This window comes from Microtus oregoni, unplaced genomic scaffold (genome assembly GCF_018167655.1).
Source record: "Microtus oregoni isolate MIOR12 unplaced genomic scaffold, Mior012 000073F_ref0000255, whole genome shotgun sequence".
Classification (NCBI taxonomy): domain Eukaryota; kingdom Metazoa; phylum Chordata; class Mammalia; order Rodentia; family Cricetidae; genus Microtus; species Microtus oregoni.
In genome coordinates, this window is record NW_024543986.1 from 5,022,667 (window position 1) to 5,040,484 (window position 17,818).

General features: G+C 43.7%; 2 protein-coding genes across 2 annotated transcripts; both read left to right on the plus strand.

Annotated features, from left to right (window-relative positions):
* Positions 1 to 1,102: 1,102 nt before the first annotated feature.
* Positions 1,103 to 2,599, plus strand: LOC121441108 (DDB1- and CUL4-associated factor 12-like protein 1; the record flags this gene model as incomplete). Its single annotated transcript, XM_041642237.1, has 1 exon — positions 1,103 to 2,599. A coding segment is annotated over one exon (1,497 nt), but the record flags the coding sequence as incomplete, so codon positions are not given.
* Positions 2,600 to 12,598: 9,999 nt separating this feature from the next.
* On the plus strand, positions 12,599 to 14,095 carry LOC121441107 (DDB1- and CUL4-associated factor 12-like protein 1; the record flags this gene model as incomplete). The annotated part of the gene is made up of 1 exon (XM_041642236.1): positions 12,599 to 14,095. A coding segment is annotated over one exon (1,497 nt), but the record flags the coding sequence as incomplete, so codon positions are not given.
* Between the last annotated feature and the right edge of the window lie 3,723 nt (positions 14,096 to 17,818).

Sequence of the window (17,818 nt, forward strand, 5' to 3'; positions counted from 1 at the left end):
GTTCTCTAAGGCCATGGACCTCTTAAACTAATGATGGGAACTTGTATCCCCAGGTCCTCACTTGCAGTTTTCTACCCCCACTTCCTTAGTTCTCATAGCTAAAAGAGATGATGGTATCTCCAAAATACCCAACTTCACTTCTTCCTAGCCAATTCGCACAATCCACTTGACGTTAAAGACTGTGGTCAGTCATCAAGGCCTGGGCATCATCATAGGCTGGCAGGATGTGAGGCGCAATGTTCTGTCATTTGACACAGTCTGCTCCGATGATTGTGTTGCAGAAGGACAGAACATTTGAGGAGGGGGAAAGTGATTCGTGGAAAATAAATTACCAACAGCAGAAGGGCTGTTAAAAGGAACAGGGACTGCTAGTTTCAAACACTTTTATTTTCTGTCAAGTTCAATATAAGACCTTAGTAAAGACTCCTATGAGCACACTTTTGTGTTCTTCCACAGACAGGAAAGATCACGGCTCTGTCTATCCCATGATTGACGACATATTGGGTTTCAGATTATATTGCAGTAGAGATTTAAAGGATTTTGGCTGCCGAAGAGAAGGTGACTGAGTTTGACTTGTTGGATCCGGAAGGTGCTGGACTACTGGCCCTAGAGTGATGTCTCCCTGTTCCTCCAAGCTCCTTTCTAGCTTTTGTATCGCTTTCCTATCTTCTTGGCTTTACTACTCTACTACCTACCATCCCCTTGTGGCTGGGAACGAGCAACTCCCTATTGCCATGATCTCCCAACCCTTCAACACCTCCCATCACTTCTGCCATTGATAGTCAGCCCATACCGCCCGCCAGCTCTTCCAACACCACCCTCAGAACCTGCCCCTCCTGGCCTGCTGTCCTTATCCTCCAGAGACTTGTTGCTCAAGACCCAGAAGTCCACAAGCTGAGCTGGCTGGAATCTGCTGCTCCCTCTAGCTCCTGCGGCACCGCACCCTCGGCTCTAGCAGCTCAGTCTTGGCTCTTTCCGCCAGACCGCGCAATGCCTGCTGGGTCACGCAGCTTTCGCCTCCATTGCTGCCCAGGAGCTCTGGACTCCAGAGGCTCTCTGAGGCTCGGTTGCCTAGCCTCAGGCTCCCAGCGATTCGCTGTTTCAGGCCAACACCGCGGCACTGCCTTCTCCAGCGGCACAGGAGATGCCAAAGCCCGCAGCAGGACCCTCCAACCGCTCGCCAACCACCATGGCCCCTCAGCAAATAGGTAGCAGTACGCTGAAAGCCTCCAAGGAGGGCGCGGGGAGCTCTTCGTCTCCAGTCCCCTCCGTGGTGGCGATGGCTGCAGCCGAAGCAGGCCAAGCCGAGGGGTCGCTGCTGCTGGTCAAGAGGCCACAGCGGCCCATGGCTCGCCATTCCTTGGTGCACTACCTGAAGGGCCGGGCCCTGGGCTACGAGGGCCACCCGAGGCTGGCGGGCTTCGAGGGCGACCTGAGCAGCTACAGGGCCCTCAGGCTGCCGGAGCTGCTGAGGGAGCGCCAGCTGGCACTTGGCCCCCTCAACAAAGTGTTCGCATCGCAGTGGCTAAATGCCAGGCAGGTGGTGTGTGGCACCAAGTGCAACACGCTTTTTGTGGTCGACGTCAAGACCGACCATATCAGGTGCATTCCTCTGATTAGTGACAGGGGGCCCGACCAATTCCGTGGCTCGCCGTCCTGTGGCATTCATGCTGTGGAGCTGAATCCCTCCAAGACCCTCATGGCCACTGGAGGGGAAAACCCCAACAGCCTGGCCGTCTACCAGTTGCCCAAGCTGGACCCCATGTGCCTAGGAGATTGCCAAGGCCACAGGGACTGGATCTTTGCCATAGCTTGGATGAGTGACACTGTGGCTGTGAGTGGTTCCCGCGATGGCACCTTGGCACTCTGGCTGGTGGATCCGAACATGTTCAATAGCAGCATTGCTGGGCACGAGGATGCGGGCCTTCCAGTATATGCTCACATCCGTCCTACAGACATAGAGGCCATCCCTAAAGTCACTACCAATCCTGGTAACCGCAAAGTTCGAGCCCTTGCTTACAGCAACCAAAACCAGGAGCTGGGAGCAGTGTCTCTGGATGGCTACTTCCACCTGTGGAAAGCCAGGAGCTCCCTGTACAGGCTGATGTCCCTAAAGCTGCCCTACTCCAGGGAGAACATGTGTCTCACCTACTGTGATGAGTTGTGCCTCTATGCTGTCGGATCCCAGTGTCATGTTTCATTCCTGGATACTCGCCAAAGCCAGCAGAACATCCGGCCATTCTGCTCCCGAGAAGGAGGCATTGGTGTGCATTCCTTGAGTGTCCACCAGCATATTGTCACCGTGGGAACAGGTCACGGTTCTCTGCTCTTCTATGACATCCGTGCCCAGAAGTTCCTCGAGCAAAGATCTGTAGCCAGTCCAGACATGTTTCCTGTGCCCTCTGGAAGGAAGCTCAAGCTCACCTGTGGCAGCGGCTGGATCAACCAGAATGATTTCTTAGAGAATTACGCTGCTGGTGTAGATTTCCCCAACGCACTCTACACTCACTGCTACAACTGGCCAGAGATGAAGCTCTTCGTGGGTGGGGGCCCACTGGCCTCAGGCCTCCATGGCAACTATGCAGGCCTCTGGAGCTAAGGTTAGCTGAACTCACAGTATGCATTTATCTTTCTGGTCAATCTAACTGAACGCTGCCGTTTTCGTTTTCCACATGCTGTTTTAACTCTGTTTCTCTCTCTTTTTTTCTTTCAGGCAGAGCGGGCCCTGATTAACCGGTGTATTTCTTAGCAGAAAGAGAGGAGAAGACAGATGGAGCTGACAGAAGTCGCTTTGAGAAATTTTCTGCACCTCTCCACCATTCTTTGAACTGTTCATACAAATACTTTCCACTAATTATTAGCTGTGCCGTCTCTGAGTGAGTGATCCATATAGTCTCTATGTGGAAGAAAACCCCTGTTATAATGTTAGACGCTTGTATGTGTTGTGTTATTTTACTATTAGCTGGTTTAAAGACACTGCTTTTAATTTTCATCACGTGTGTGTGATATATGAACAAGATTTTCTCATAAACAGAGTTTAGACATTTCTTCTGGAGCGCTAACCATAGTTTTATTGCATTGTTCCCATTATAACATGCATTCCATGTTGCAGATTGCGTTCTTTTGGAAATATGTCACTCGTGAACTGTGATCATGGTGTATATAGTTCGTATGTTGTTGGTGAAAAACACACTTTTCTGAAAAGTTTATTATGTCATAGAATCTTGTGTATCAGAATCTCAGTTGATGAGGAAGGTTTAGGTATTCAAGTGGTCAAGTATTCTGCTAATTTGAACTTTCAAAATTAATCCAAAAATCGGTATTTTTCTTTCAAGCCTTATCTTAGTTTTATGCTCTGTCTTCTTACTAATCAAAGAATGTACTTGTTTTCACTTCTTGCCTTAGTACAGTCAAGACTTGTGGATATATTTGAATGTTTGTGGTTGGAGTAACTTACACAGAGTTTCAGTGCCATCATTCGATGCAGGGATATTAAGTATAAGTGTAGAATGTATAGGCGAGAGGGCAGAAAACACACTGCTCTAAGGTATAGACTGGATATTTTTGCTGTTGCTATTTTTCCTCACAAATGTTATATTTGAGCATGTATAAACTTTCAAAAATCTGCCTATAATTTAAGTTAAAAGAAAAAAAATGCAAAGAAAGAAAATGAGCCCATCTAGCTCACTGTGAAAGAAACGCCCCTCTTTATAAGCTCCAAATTAATTAGATTTCATTTTGTGAACTTCAAACTTTCTTACTTAAAAGTGGAATATGTGCGTTACCAAAGCCTCTCATTCTGTGCCTCTAAAGGTAATAATAGGTGATTGTGACAATGCTGTATGATTTTCCAATAGAGGAGCTGGGGATTAAAAAAGATAGGTCTGAGTGAAGAACTTTGCCATTCACATTAACAGAGGTAGTGGGATGCTCTACAGGTGCATTGGACTTGTTCTTAGGTGAGAATACTGAGAATGATAAAGCAGCCAGGCCTTCCTCAAAACTGGCCAGGATAGGTTAGCCCAGGATTGGTATTGAGCCACGTTTCCTTTTCCCTAAACATCTGACATGTATTTTGGATTGGTGTTGACAAACTACATGCTGTTCAGTACCAAACCTAAATTGCTGAAAAGAATTACTTGTGAGTTAGATATACAAAATAGTCAAATTTTTGTTTATAGAGATTATGCAGGTTCATTCCGCAAATTATAGTTTTGCTACACATCTGTGTAGTTCTTTTGCTTGCATGTATGGTTCCAACTCTCTTATAAGTGATTTGAGAGCAGAGATTGTAAACTGCCATCTTTTATTTTTTATTTGTGTACCAAGGCCAAACAAAGGCAATCAGTTATTATTTACTGATTTTTTTTTTTGCCAATGGAAACCTGCACTTCAAATTGTAATAAATATTTGCTGTTGCATAGTAAAGAACCTTGCTGGGTGATTCCCTCTCCTGTTTTTCTTTAAAATTTCCCTAATACATTTTCAGGGCATGTTGTAGAACTTCATCCATTCATAAATAAAGTAATATGTGATACTTAGAAGATGAACAAAATTTTACTTTTCATTTATAACTGGACATTAATCCTTTAAAATAAAAATATTGAGATTTGAAGATTTCTTTAAAACGATTGGTTTGTTTTACCAGAAATGTATTTGAAAATTTTAGAATATAGGTTTTTAATTTAGAAATAATTTATATAGGTAATTAACTTGAAAAAAAATTTTCAAACTATAAGCTGCCTATTGTCTTATAAGTAGTAGGGTATTGGGGTGTTCAAGAGAAATAAGTTTGGAAATACAGAAAAGGAATCCTTCCACACTGGATGAGATTTAAAATAAACAATAGAAGGTAAAGATTTAATCTGAATTCTTCTCTGACTTGATTCCTTTTTTTCGTGTAGGGGGGGTTGTTTATTAGGGGAAATGGAATGGTAAAAGGGTGAAAGGTCTGAGTGACCAATTCTGGGGACAGGGGTAGCAGAGGAGAAGAGAGAGTCAGAGGCAGGAGGGGAAAGAGAGAGAGAAAGAGAGAGAGAGAGAGAGAGAGAGAGAGAGAAAGTGAATGTGAACTGAAGATGCTCTATGTGCCTGTAGCTGAGGACATGTCCTGTCAAGATGCTGAGAGCAGGCCAGTACAGATGCATGAATACTAACAGCCTAGCCTGGGACTAGCTCCTAGGCAATCCTTAACCTCAATGTCGGTCTCTACCTCCAGAGTCCATCTTCACTGGGCCAAAGTACCTTTCCTCTGAAAGATCTCAAACTGAAGATCAAACTGAAGATCTCCTGACATGAACAGAATTACTGGAATCAACAGCCTAGCTGATCAGGTCAATGTAGGCTTGTCTTCCTACAGATTTCTCAACCCACAGGATCTTCTGAAGCCTGGCAGGCCCTGCGCTAAATAGCAAAAGGCAAATTCAACCTTCTGCAACCACGGAGGACACTGAGGTTGCTCTGGGTGCCAGCCAAGTAAATTCTTTGCCATTTTCTAATCAGTAATTCAAGTAAAGTGTTATCCTTCTCAAAGATCTCTGATGCAGTTTCATTGCTGAGAGGTTTTGTCAGTTTAAAAAAATACAACCCCATCAAACAAATTTCAGCTCAAATTTCTCTCACATGATGCTTTGTATAATCGTGAAAATACTTTTCATTGTGCAAAAATACCTGTCACAGTCATTTAGACATAAATATGCTACTGTTTATGCAATGTATATGTCTAAAACTAGTTCCAGGGAGCCGAATGGAAGGGTCCACCTTAAACAGGTTAAATATACCCCCCTCAATTCCCTGATCCTAATTTATTTTTCTTAATTTAACTTTGTCCTCTGTTCTGCCAATACCTTAACCAGGTGTAAGAGATACCAGACATTTCCATGCCACAAACACCAGACAGGTGCAAAGAGACCAGCTATGCCAGGACGTGGCCAGCACTCAGCCTTCTCAGATTCCCCTGCCCCAAAGATGAAAACCACAAATAAGCAGTCTTGAGAATCTGCTGCCCCAATTTCTTTAACCTTTGGTGCTAATCTCCTGCATTTTGTTATAAAAAAGAGATGGGAATATAATGTTCTGTCTCTTTAAGAGACAAGCCACACTGATTCCCTTCCTTCTTGCAGCCTCTGCCCCATTCTCTCTTCCTGTCCTCTCTCTCGGAGAGGCTGCCAACTTTCTCCCCCTCTCGCTCTCCCTCTTTTACACTCGTTCGTTTCTCTCTCCCCCCCTCTTTCTCTCTCTCTCTCCCCCCTTTCTCCTCTTTTCCTTCCCCTTCATAATCCCCTGAATAAATATTCAACCTCACTTGGTATGACGTACCTATCCATGTCTCTGTCTCTTGCCCACCTGCCACGTGTATCCATACCTGGGGACAGCCACTGCTTGAGGACCAGCAACCTCTGCCTGGGACTGGCTGATCTCAGGATCCTCTGCCTAACACCACATGGCCTGATACCACCGCGTTGGGACCTACAGCATTTCTGCTGCCTACCTGCCTACTGCAACCGGGGATCCTGTAATATTTTTAATTTTTCCATTACACTTATATTATGAATAAACACAAAAGTTTGTAGGTAGACAAACAATCAGAAGATGGATGACATGAATCTAGAAATCAGCTATTTAGAAGAAAAGGAAATAGTAGGAGAGCAAAGGGCAGCATTCTGCCTTATGCTCCGGGAACACGCGAACACTCACCGAGCACACACTGGGCACAGTGGGGCTGGCCTGTCCCAGCTCACTCAGGTTTCCCAGACAAGGAAAAACATGCAGGAAATCTCCTGCTCGGCAGGCTTCTGTAATGCCTCCCATATCCACCAATTCCGGTCCACGTAAGCCGTCCCATGATGCATCAGTTTGTAGTCCAGTGATGAGCCCACACCCTCTCAGATCTTCTGCAATTTAGTAAACTTCAGCTTTTGGGACTTGGGCTCTCAAAATAGGTAACCCTGCTTTGCTTATCTCTCCATTATCTCTTTAACAAACAAAACTAGTTAGTTCCTTGGGCCTGTTCTTTATTTGTTTCCCTGGAGATACTTTTGCTAAGCATTTTTTTTTTTGTTTGTTTTGAAACCAGGTCTCATTTTGTGGTCGTGGCTCACTGACTTTGAATTAACTCAATAAATACCTGCCTGCCCCTGCCTTCTGAGTACCAGGATTAAAGGCATGGGCCACAACACTGAGACAGGATTTTCTAGGCACAGCTTACTCAGCTCAATTGGTACAATGTTAACTCAACCACAGATAATTTAAGCAAACGGTCTTGGTTATGTTCTGAGTCTCTTTATTCACACACATTTAAAATTGATTAATTGGTCAAAGAATCCTTTTCCTTTCACCAACCGTTAACCCAAAAAAAAAAAAAAGAAAATATCAAAAAAAAAGGAAAAAAACCCTCATATCTTGACAGTCTTACAAAGAAAGACAGTGTGCCAGGTTTGGTGTAGACTACAGGCTGCAGACCCTGGGTCTACGTAGGTGAACTGACAGATTTGTGGCCCAGATGCCACTCACATAAAGCAGAGACAGGCAGGACCAGAAGTTCAAGTCTGATTCCAAGGAGGCAGGCAGGTCAGAGCTGTGAAGTCTTAGGTTTTCTCATACTTGATCCAGTTAATACTGATAAGGTCTGTGGGTAACAAGAGCAGGGGAAAAACGACCGTGTCCCAAGGAAAGGAGCAGAGGAGGCTGGCAGTGCAGGAATTGACATCCAAAGAAGGGTCCCCATCAAGGCAAGTGTGCTTGGAGGGTCTCCGCCCGTTTCAGGCACTCAGCTGCCTTCTTCTTCACACCATCCGGACAGGCAGTGGACAGGTTACTTCAAAGAGCAGAAGGTCCAGTCCCTTCAAAATCCCTGGCCAGAATGTGCCTCCCCCTGCCCTAGTATTTCCCAATTTATAGGTGTATTAAAAAGAGAAAGAAAATTCTGTCCAAGGTCTCTGTGAGAAAAGGAGGCTCCTGAGCCTTCTTTGTTTCCTTAAAATACATTGTAGATGTGTGAGGTCAGTGTGGAGGTCAGTGGTCAACCTCAGATGTAGTATCCCCCTTCCATCATGACTGTTCTCTGCTACACATGCCTGGCTCACCAGTCCTGTTTCTGTCTCTGCCCGACATTGCCATAGGAACACTTGGTCCCTGAGCATGCTGCAGCATACCTCTGTGTGGGTTCTGGGCACTCTAATTCAGTCCCTCATGCTGACACGACAAGCACTTTACACACCGAGCTATCTTCCCTTCTGTCCCCGTCTTCCTTACTGCCATACTCACTGAGACACCCTGGAAAAGGATGGGCACCCTATCTTGTTAGTCTTGAGCGCAGCGCCATAGGCACCGGCCATCCCTTTCTGCAGCGCTTGAGTGATGAGCTCTGTGGCCTAGATCAGATAAGCTGGGGCAGGTTCTCCATCTTCAGCCTCTCTCTTCTCCTGTCCTCCTGGCTCCCAGGATTCCTGGTTCAGCCATTTGGACTCTACCTCCATGGCTGCTAGCTCACTGGTTTGGGTGGGGCTGGTGCCTGTACTTTCTTTAATAAAGCAGGAGGATTCAAGCCAGACTGGCCTTCTTTCCCCGGGTCCAGCCCAAGCTTAGTTTGTTCATTAGTTTACCAAACTGCCCCCACTGGAGAGGACCAGAACCTGGAAATACAAAATTCACTTGCATAGGGAAATCAGTGTTGTGCTGTTTGCTTGATTCGGCTGAGGAACTTTTTGGAAAGGCTTGGTTTATCATTTCCGTTGCATACACAAGCAAGCACAGGCATTGTTGTGTTGTTGGTGCACAAGTTTTGGGAAGGTTTTTTTTTTCACCCTACATGGATTCTGTGATGGAACTCAAGTTGCCAGGCTCACGAGACAAGTGCTTTCAACTCTTGAGCCATCTTACTGACACATGGCCTTGAACTTCTGGTCATTCTGACTCTGTCTGTCTAGTGCGAGGATACAGCCATGTGCAACTTCAACTTTTCTTTGTCTGTTTGTTTTATTATAGATGGGATCTCACTATGTGGGCCTGGCTATTCTGTAATATGCTATGTAGACTAGGCTGATCTTGAATTCACATATCTGCCTGCCTTTAACTCCCTGAATGCTGGGATCAGAAATGTGTGCCACCATAGCCAGCTTTTCCATTGTCAAAAGGTATTACATGGTGCTGGAGTGTTTGCTCAAAATTTAAGAGCACAGGCTGCTCTTCCAGATGTCCTGAGTTTAATTCCCAAAAAATATGTTTGCTCCCAACCACCTATAATGGAATCTGATCTCTTCTGGAATAAAGTCAATAGATCATTCACAAACATAAAATACATAAATAAATGTAAAAGAGAAATGTTTAAAAAATTAAAAAAGAGAATATCTGTGAAATAGTATAACAACATGAAATCCATCGCTTTGCATGATGAATATATGCTAACAATTATAATGTAAACTGTCACATGAACAAAACATCATTGGAACCTTTATTTCAAGCATATTTCAAAATCTATCTAAATAAGGAACCTCAAAATATAACAACTTCTTTGTAGAAGTGCAAATTGCCAAGTATAATGAAAATGTTCAAAGAAGTAGAAAATTCACTAACTATAGTTTTATTTAAAATGCCAGAAGCTACAACTGTAAAGCCATACCAATATGAATCCCTAAAACATGAGCCAGAATGGGAAAAATTTATGGAAAGAAAAAGAGCTATGAGAAACTAAGGAATGCAGAGAATTGGAGAAATATTCTGCTCAAGTAAATATCACGCCAATTGGCTTCTAATACCAAGCAGTCACCCCTGAAACATAAGAAACACTATGCAGACAGATAAAGTTGTAAAGTTGTACTTCTGTATTCAGAAAAATCACACACACACACACACACACACCTACTTCAGAAGCAACAATTAATGGAAAAAAGAGACCATAAGATTGAAAGCAACGAAGAAGGGATATATGGGAAAGTTTGAAGAAAAGAAAAGGGGGAGAGAGAGAGTATAATTACATTATAATATGAAAATAAAAGAGAAGTTATACCTGCAGTTTTTGACTGGGATTAAATATGCATGATTTAAGAAATTCAAACATAATAGGCTGTTTCTAATTAAATCTTTGAAACTTTGTGAAATATCTTTGAGTTGTGACTGCCTTTCAACTCATAAACTGAAACACCGTTTTAAAATAAAGATAAATGAACAGAAAACCAAATCCTTAAATGGCTACATCACCAAGTATTATGCAATTTTAATGGCACTAAAATATTTAAAATAAATCAGTATTCTTTCAGGGTAAGTGTATTATGTGTACTATAAATTTAAAGTCATATTTTAGAATGTTATTTTATAAATTTATTACATTTAATATTCTTAATAAGCTTGTTCCAAGTCACTTGCACCAAAATATCTAGAGAGCCATGTAAGGTGGGGTGCCAACTTGTGAAGTTACTCCTGTCATCTTGATGAACATTAAAATCCAGGAGTTACTCATATACACCACTTGAACCTGTTCACATAGCTTACTTATTTCTGAAATGTTTGTTCATCGCATAGGTAACAATGGAACAAACGGAGTCTCTGTGTTTCCTCCATGAGGCACTATCTATAGTTTCTCACTGAACAGAGCAACCTATTTCACCTTTTCCTTTGCCATAAAAAGGATAACGTAGAAAAGGGTCAGAACTCTGAGACTGGAGCATGTTAGGGAGTACAAAGATGAGACAGATTAACTGAGATGGTGGGAAAGAACAACACATGGCTTGTACATGGAATTTACCCTTGAAGCGAAAGTGCAAAAAGTAGTAGAAATAAAATTAGCAAACTGTTTTGGGGCATTTGGGAGTGGGAACACTATAAAATAGTTCTTTTTTTCTATTCTTAAATGTCTTATTTATTTATTTATTTATTTATTTTTCAGGTTTTCTAATTTATTTTCCATTCAAAAAAATTACACTTCCTCAACGTGCCTGTTGGAATGGGAGCTCACCAAATCCAGTTGGACCGGGACTGAAGGAGCATGCGATCAAACCAGACTCTCTGAATTTGTCTGACAATGGGTGCTGACTGAGCAGCCATTGATAAAGGCACTGGGACTAGTTTCTACTGCATGTACTGGCTATCTGGGACCCTAGTCTATTTGGACAAAATAGTTCTTAAACTGCATGATTAATCAGAAAAGTGAATTCATGGCTCCCATTCTCAATAAACTACATTTTGTGGAGGGGAAATAAGATATTTAGAGTCCGTATTATGCAAGAGCGTCTATGGAATGCATCCCTAATTAATTAAAGTCACACTTGACTAAACTACCAAGTATATGTCGGTCATGGGATGTGAGATCTTGAAGCAAAAAGAAATAAAATAAAATAAACGATATAAAATTTTCCTCTCTGACTCCTGAGCTTCTATGAGCTAGAAGACCATAGTTCTTTCCACTGTGTTCACATGCTCATTTTCCTCTGGAATATTCTCTGTCTCCGCATGTCCTTAAAATCATGACCATCCTTCGTATTCCTAACTCAGAGATTCAGTGTTCTCTAAGGCCATGGACCTCTTAAACTAATGATGGGAACTTGTATCCCCAGGTCCTCACTTGCAGTTTTCTACCCCCACTTCCTTAGTTCTCATAGCTAAAAGAGATGATGGTATCTCCAAAATACCCAACTTCACTTCTTCCTAGCCAATTCGCACAATCCACTTGACGTTAAAGACTGTGGTCAGTCATCAAGGCCTGGGCATCATCATAGGCTGGCAGGATGTGAGGCGCAATGTTCTGTCATTTGACACAGTCTGCTCCGATGATTGTGTTGCAGAAGGACAGAACATTTGAGGAGGGGGAAAGTGATTCGTGGAAAATAAATTACCAACAGCAGAAGGGCTGTTAAAAGGAACAGGGACTGCTAGTTTCAAACACTTTTATTTTCTGTCAAGTTCAATATAAGACCTTAGTAAAGACTCCTATGAGCACACTTTTGTGTTCTTCCACAGACAGGAAAGATCACGGCTCTGTCTATCCCATGATTGACGACATATTGGGTTTCAGATTATATTGCAGTAGAGATTTAAAGGATTTTGGCTGCCGAAGAGAAGGTGACTGAGTTTGACTTGTTGGATCCGGAAGGTGCTGGACTACTGGCCCTAGAGTGATGTCTCCCTGTTCCTCCAAGCTCCTTTCTAGCTTTTGTATCGCTTTCCTATCTTCTTGGCTTTACTACTCTACTACCTACCATCCCCTTGTGGCTGGGAACGAGCAACTCCCTATTGCCATGATCTCCCAACCCTTCAACACCTCCCATCACTTCTGCCATTGATAGTCAGCCCATACCGCCCGCCAGCTCTTCCAACACCACCCTCAGAACCTGCCCCTCCTGGCCTGCTGTCCTTATCCTCCAGAGACTTGTTGCTCAAGACCCAGAAGTCCACAAGCTGAGCTGGCTGGAATCTGCTGCTCCCTCTAGCTCCTGCGGCACCGCACCCTCGGCTCTAGCAGCTCAGTCTTGGCTCTTTCCGCCAGACCGCGCAATGCCTGCTGGGTCACGCAGCTTTCGCCTCCATTGCTGCCCAGGAGCTCTGGACTCCAGAGGCTCTCTGAGGCTCGGTTGCCTAGCCTCAGGCTCCCAGCGATTCGCTGTTTCAGGCCAACACCGCGGCACTGCCTTCTCCAGCGGCACAGGAGATGCCAAAGCCCGCAGCAGGACCCTCCAACCGCTCGCCAACCACCATGGCCCCTCAGCAAATAGGTAGCAGTACGCTGAAAGCCTCCAAGGAGGGCGCGGGGAGCTCTTCGTCTCCAGTCCCCTCCGTGGTGGCGATGGCTGCAGCCGAAGCAGGCCAAGCCGAGGGGTCGCTGCTGCTGGTCAAGAGGCCACAGCGGCCCATGGCTCGCCATTCCTTGGTGCACTACCTGAAGGGCCGGGCCCTGGGCTACGAGGGCCACCCGAGGCTGGCGGGCTTCGAGGGCGACCTGAGCAGCTACAGGGCCCTCAGCCTGCCGGAGCTGCTGAGGGAGCGCCAGCTGGCACTTGGCCCCCTCAACAAAGTGTTCGCATCGCAGTGGCTAAATGCCAGGCAGGTGGTGTGTGGCACCAAGTGCAACACGCTTTTTGTGGTCGACGTCAAGACCGACCATATCAGGTGCATTCCTCTGATTAGTGACAGGGGGCCCGACCAATTCCGTGGCTCGCCGTCCTGTGGCATTCATGCTGTGGAGCTGAATCCCTCCAAGACCCTCATGGCCACTGGAGGGGAAAACCCCAACAGCCTGGCCGTCTACCAGTTGCCCAAGCTGGACCCCATGTGCCTAGGAGATTGCCAAGGCCACAGGGACTGGATCTTTGCCATAGCTTGGATGAGTGACACTGTGGCTGTGAGTGGTTCCCGCGATGGCACCTTGGCACTCTGGCTGGTGGATCCGAACATGTTCAATAGCAGCATTGCTGGGCACGAGGATGCGGGCCTTCCAGTATATGCTCACATCCGTCCTACAGACATAGAGGCCATCCCTAAAGTCACTACCAATCCTGGTAACCGCAAAGTTCGAGCCCTTGCTTACAGCAACCAAAACCAGGAGCTGGGAGCAGTGTCTCTGGATGGCTACTTCCACCTGTGGAAAGCCAGGAGCTCCCTGTACAGGCTGATGTCCCTAAAGCTGCCCTACTCCAGGGAGAACATGTGTCTCACCTACTGTGATGAGTTGTGCCTCTATGCTGTCGGATCCCAGTGTCATGTTTCATTCCTGGATACTCGCCAAAGCCAGCAGAACATCCGGCCATTCTGCTCCCGAGAAGGAGGCATTGGTGTGCATTCCTTGAGTGTCCACCAGCATATTGTCACCGTGGGAACAGGTCACGGTTCTCTGCTCTTCTATGACATCCGTGCCCAGAAGTTCCTCGAGCAAAGATCTGTAGCCAGTCCAGACATGTTTCCTGTGCCCTCTGGAAGGAAGCTCAAGCTCACCTGTGGCAGCGGCTGGATCAACCAGAATGATTTCTTAGAGAATTACGCTGCTGGTGTAGATTTCCCCAACGCACTCTACACTCACTGCTACAACTGGCCAGAGATGAAGCTCTTCGTGGGTGGGGGCCCACTGGCCTCAGGCCTCCATGGCAACTATGCAGGCCTCTGGAGCTAAGGTTAGCTGAACTCACAGTATGCATTTATCTTTCTGGTCAATCTAACTGAACGCTGCCGTTTTCGTTTTCCACATGCTGTTTTAACTCTGTTTCTCTCTCTTTTTTTCTTTCAGGCAGAGCGGGCCCTGATTAACCGGTGTATTTCTTAGCAGAAAGAGAGGAGAAGACAGATGGAGCTGACAGAAGTCGCTTTGAGAAATTTTCTGCACCTCTCCACCATTCTTTGAACTGTTCATACAAATACTTTCCACTAATTATTAGCTGTGCCGTCTCTGAGTGAGTGATCCATATAGTCTCTATGTGGAAGAAAACCCCTGTTATAATGTTAGACGCTTGTATGTGTTGTGTTATTTTACTATTAGCTGGTTTAAAGACACTGCTTTTAATTTTCATCACGTGTGTGTGATATATGAACAAGATTTTCTCATAAACAGAGTTTAGACATTTCTTCTGGAGCGCTAACCATAGTTTTATTGCATTGTTCCGATTATAACATGCATTCCATGTTGCAGATTGCGTTCTTTTGGAAATATGTCACTCGTGAACTGTGATCATGGTGTATATAGTTCGTATGTTGTTGGTGAAAAACACACTTTTCTGAAAAGTTTATTATGTCATAGAATCTTGTGTATCAGAATCTCAGTTGATGAGGAAGGTTTAGGTATTCAAGTGGTCAAGTATTCTGCTAATTTGAACTTTCAAAATTAATCCAAAAATCGGTATTTTTCTTTCAAGCCTTATCTTAGTTTTATGCTCTGTCTTCTTACTAATCAAAGAATGTACTTGTTTTCACTTCTTGCCTTAGTACTGTCAAGACTTGTGGATATATTTGAATGTTTGTGGTTGGAGTAACTTACACAGAGTTTCAGTGCCATCATTCGATGCAGGGATATTAAGTATAAGTGTAGAATGTATAGGCGAGAGGGCAGAAAACACACTGCTCTAAGGTATAGACTGGATATTTTTGCTGTTGCTATTTTTCCTCACAAATGTTATATTTGAGCATGTATAAACTTTCAAAAATCTGCCTATAATTTAAGTTAAAAGAAAAAAAATGCAAAGAAAGAAAATGAGCCCATCTAGCTCACTGTGAAAGAAACGCCCCTCTTTATAAGCTCCAAATTAATTAGATTTCATTTTGTGAACTTCAAACTTTCTTACTTAAAAGTGGAATATGTGCGTTACCAAAGCCTCTCATTCTGTGCCTCTAAAGGTAATACTATGTGATTGTGACAATGCTGTATGATTTTCCAATAGAGGAGCTGGGGATTAAAAAAGATAGGTCTGAGTGAAGAACTTTGCCATTCACATTAACAGAGGTAGTGGGATGCTCTACAGGTGCATTGGACTTGTTCTTAGGTGAGAATACTGAGAATGATAAAGCAGCCAGGCCTTCCTCAAAACTGGCCAGGATAGGTTAGCCCAGGATTGGTATTGAGCCACGTTTCCTTTTCCCTAAACATCTGACATGTATTTTGGATTGGTGTTGACAAACTACATGCTGTTCAGTACCAAACCTAAATTGCTGAAAAGAATTACTTGTGAGTTAGATATACAAAATAGTCAAATTTTTGTTTATAGAGATTATGCAGGTTCATTCCGCAAATTATAGTTTTGCTACACATCTGTGTAGTTCTTTTGCTTGCATGTATGGTTCCAACTCTCTTATAAGTGATTTGAGAGCAGAGATTGTAAACTGCCATCTTTTATTTCTTTATTTGTGTACCAAGGCCAAACAAAGGCAATCAGTTATTATTTACTGATTTTTTTTTTGCCAATGGAAACCTGCATTTCAAATTGTAATAAATATTTGCTGTTGCATAGTAAAGAACCTTGCTGGGTGATTCCCTCTCCTGTTTTTCTTTAAAATTTCCCTAATACATTTTCAGGGCATGTTGTAGAACTTCATCCATTCATAAATAAAGTAATATGTGATACTTAGAAGATGAACAAAATTTTACTTTTCATTTATAACTGGACATTAATCCTTTAAAATAAAAATATTGAGATTTGAAGATTTCTTTAAAACGATTGGTTTGTTTTACCAGAAATGTATTTGAAAATTTTAGAATATAGGTTTTTAATTTAGAAATAATTTATATAGGTAATTAACTTGAAAAAAAATTTTCAAACTATAAGCTGCCTATTGTCTTATAAGTAGTAGGGTATTGGGGTGTTCAAGAGAAATAAGTTTGGAAATACAGAAAAGGAATCCTTCCACACTGGATGAGATTTAAAATAAACAATAGAAGGTAAAGATTTAATCTGAATTCTTCTCTGACTTGATTCCTTTTTTTCGTGTAGGGGGGGTTGTTTATTAGGGGAAATGGAATGGTAAAAGGGTGAAAGGTCTGAGTGACCAATTCTGGGGACAGGGGTAGCAGAGGAGAAGAGAGAGTCAGAGGCAGGAGGGGAAAGAGAGAGAGAAAGAGAGAGAGAGAGAGAGAGAGAGAGAGAAAGTGAATGTGAACTGAAGATGCTCTATGTGCCTGTAGCTGAGGACATGTCCTGTCAAGATGCTGAGAGCAGGCCAGTACAGATGCATGAATACTAACAGCCTAGCCTGGGACTAGCTCCTAGGCAATCCTTAACCTCAATGTCGGTCTCTACCTCCAGAGTCCATCTTCACTGGGCCAAAGTACCTTTCATCTGAAAGATCTCAAACTGAAGATCAAACTAAAGATCTCCTGACATGAACAGAATTACTGGAATCAACAGCCTAGCTGATCAGGTCAATGTAGGCTTGTCTTCCTACAGATTTCTCAACCCACAGGATCTTCTGAAGCCTGGCAGGCCCTGCGCTAAATAGCAAAAGGCAAATTCAACCTTCTGCAACCACGGAGGACACTGAGGTTGCTCTGGGTGCCAGCCAAGTAAATTCTTTGCCATTTTCTAATCAGTAATTCAAGTAAAGTGTTATCCTTCTCAAAGATCTCTGATGCAGTTTCATTGCTGAGAGGTTTTGTCAGTTTAAAAAAATACAACCCCATCAAACAAATTTCAGCTCAAATTTCTCTCACATGATGCTTTGTATAATCGTGAAAATACTTTTCATTGTGCAAAAATACCTGTCACAGTCATTTAGACATAAATATGCTACTGTTTATGCAATGTATATGTCTAAAACTAGTTCCAGGGAGCCGAATGGAAGGGTCCACCTTAAACAGGTTAAATATACCCCCCTCAATTCCCTGATCCTAATTTATTTTTCTTAATTTAACTTTGTCCTCTGTTCTGCCAATACCTTAACCAGGTGTAAGAGATACCAGACATTTCCATGCCACAAACACCAGACAGGTGCAAAGAGACCAGCTATGCCAGGACGTGGCCAGCACTCAGCCTTCTCAGATTCCCCTGCCCCAAAGATGAAAACCACAAATAAGCAGTCTTGAGAATCTGCTGCCCCAATTTCTTTAACCTTTGGTGCTAATCTCCTGCATTTTGTTATAAAAAAGAGATGGGAATATAATGTTCTGTCTCTTTAAGAGACAAGCCACACTGATTCCCTTCCTTCTTGCAGCCTCTGCCCCATTCTCTCTTCCTGTCCTCTCTCTCGGAGAGGCTGCCAACTTTCTCCCCCTCTCGCTCTCCCTCTTTTACACTCGTTCGTTTCTCTCTCCCCCCTCTTTCTCTCCTTCTCTCCCCCCTTTCTCCTCTTTTCCTTCCCCTTCATAATCCCCTGAATAAATATTCAACCTCACTTGGTATGACGTACCTATCCA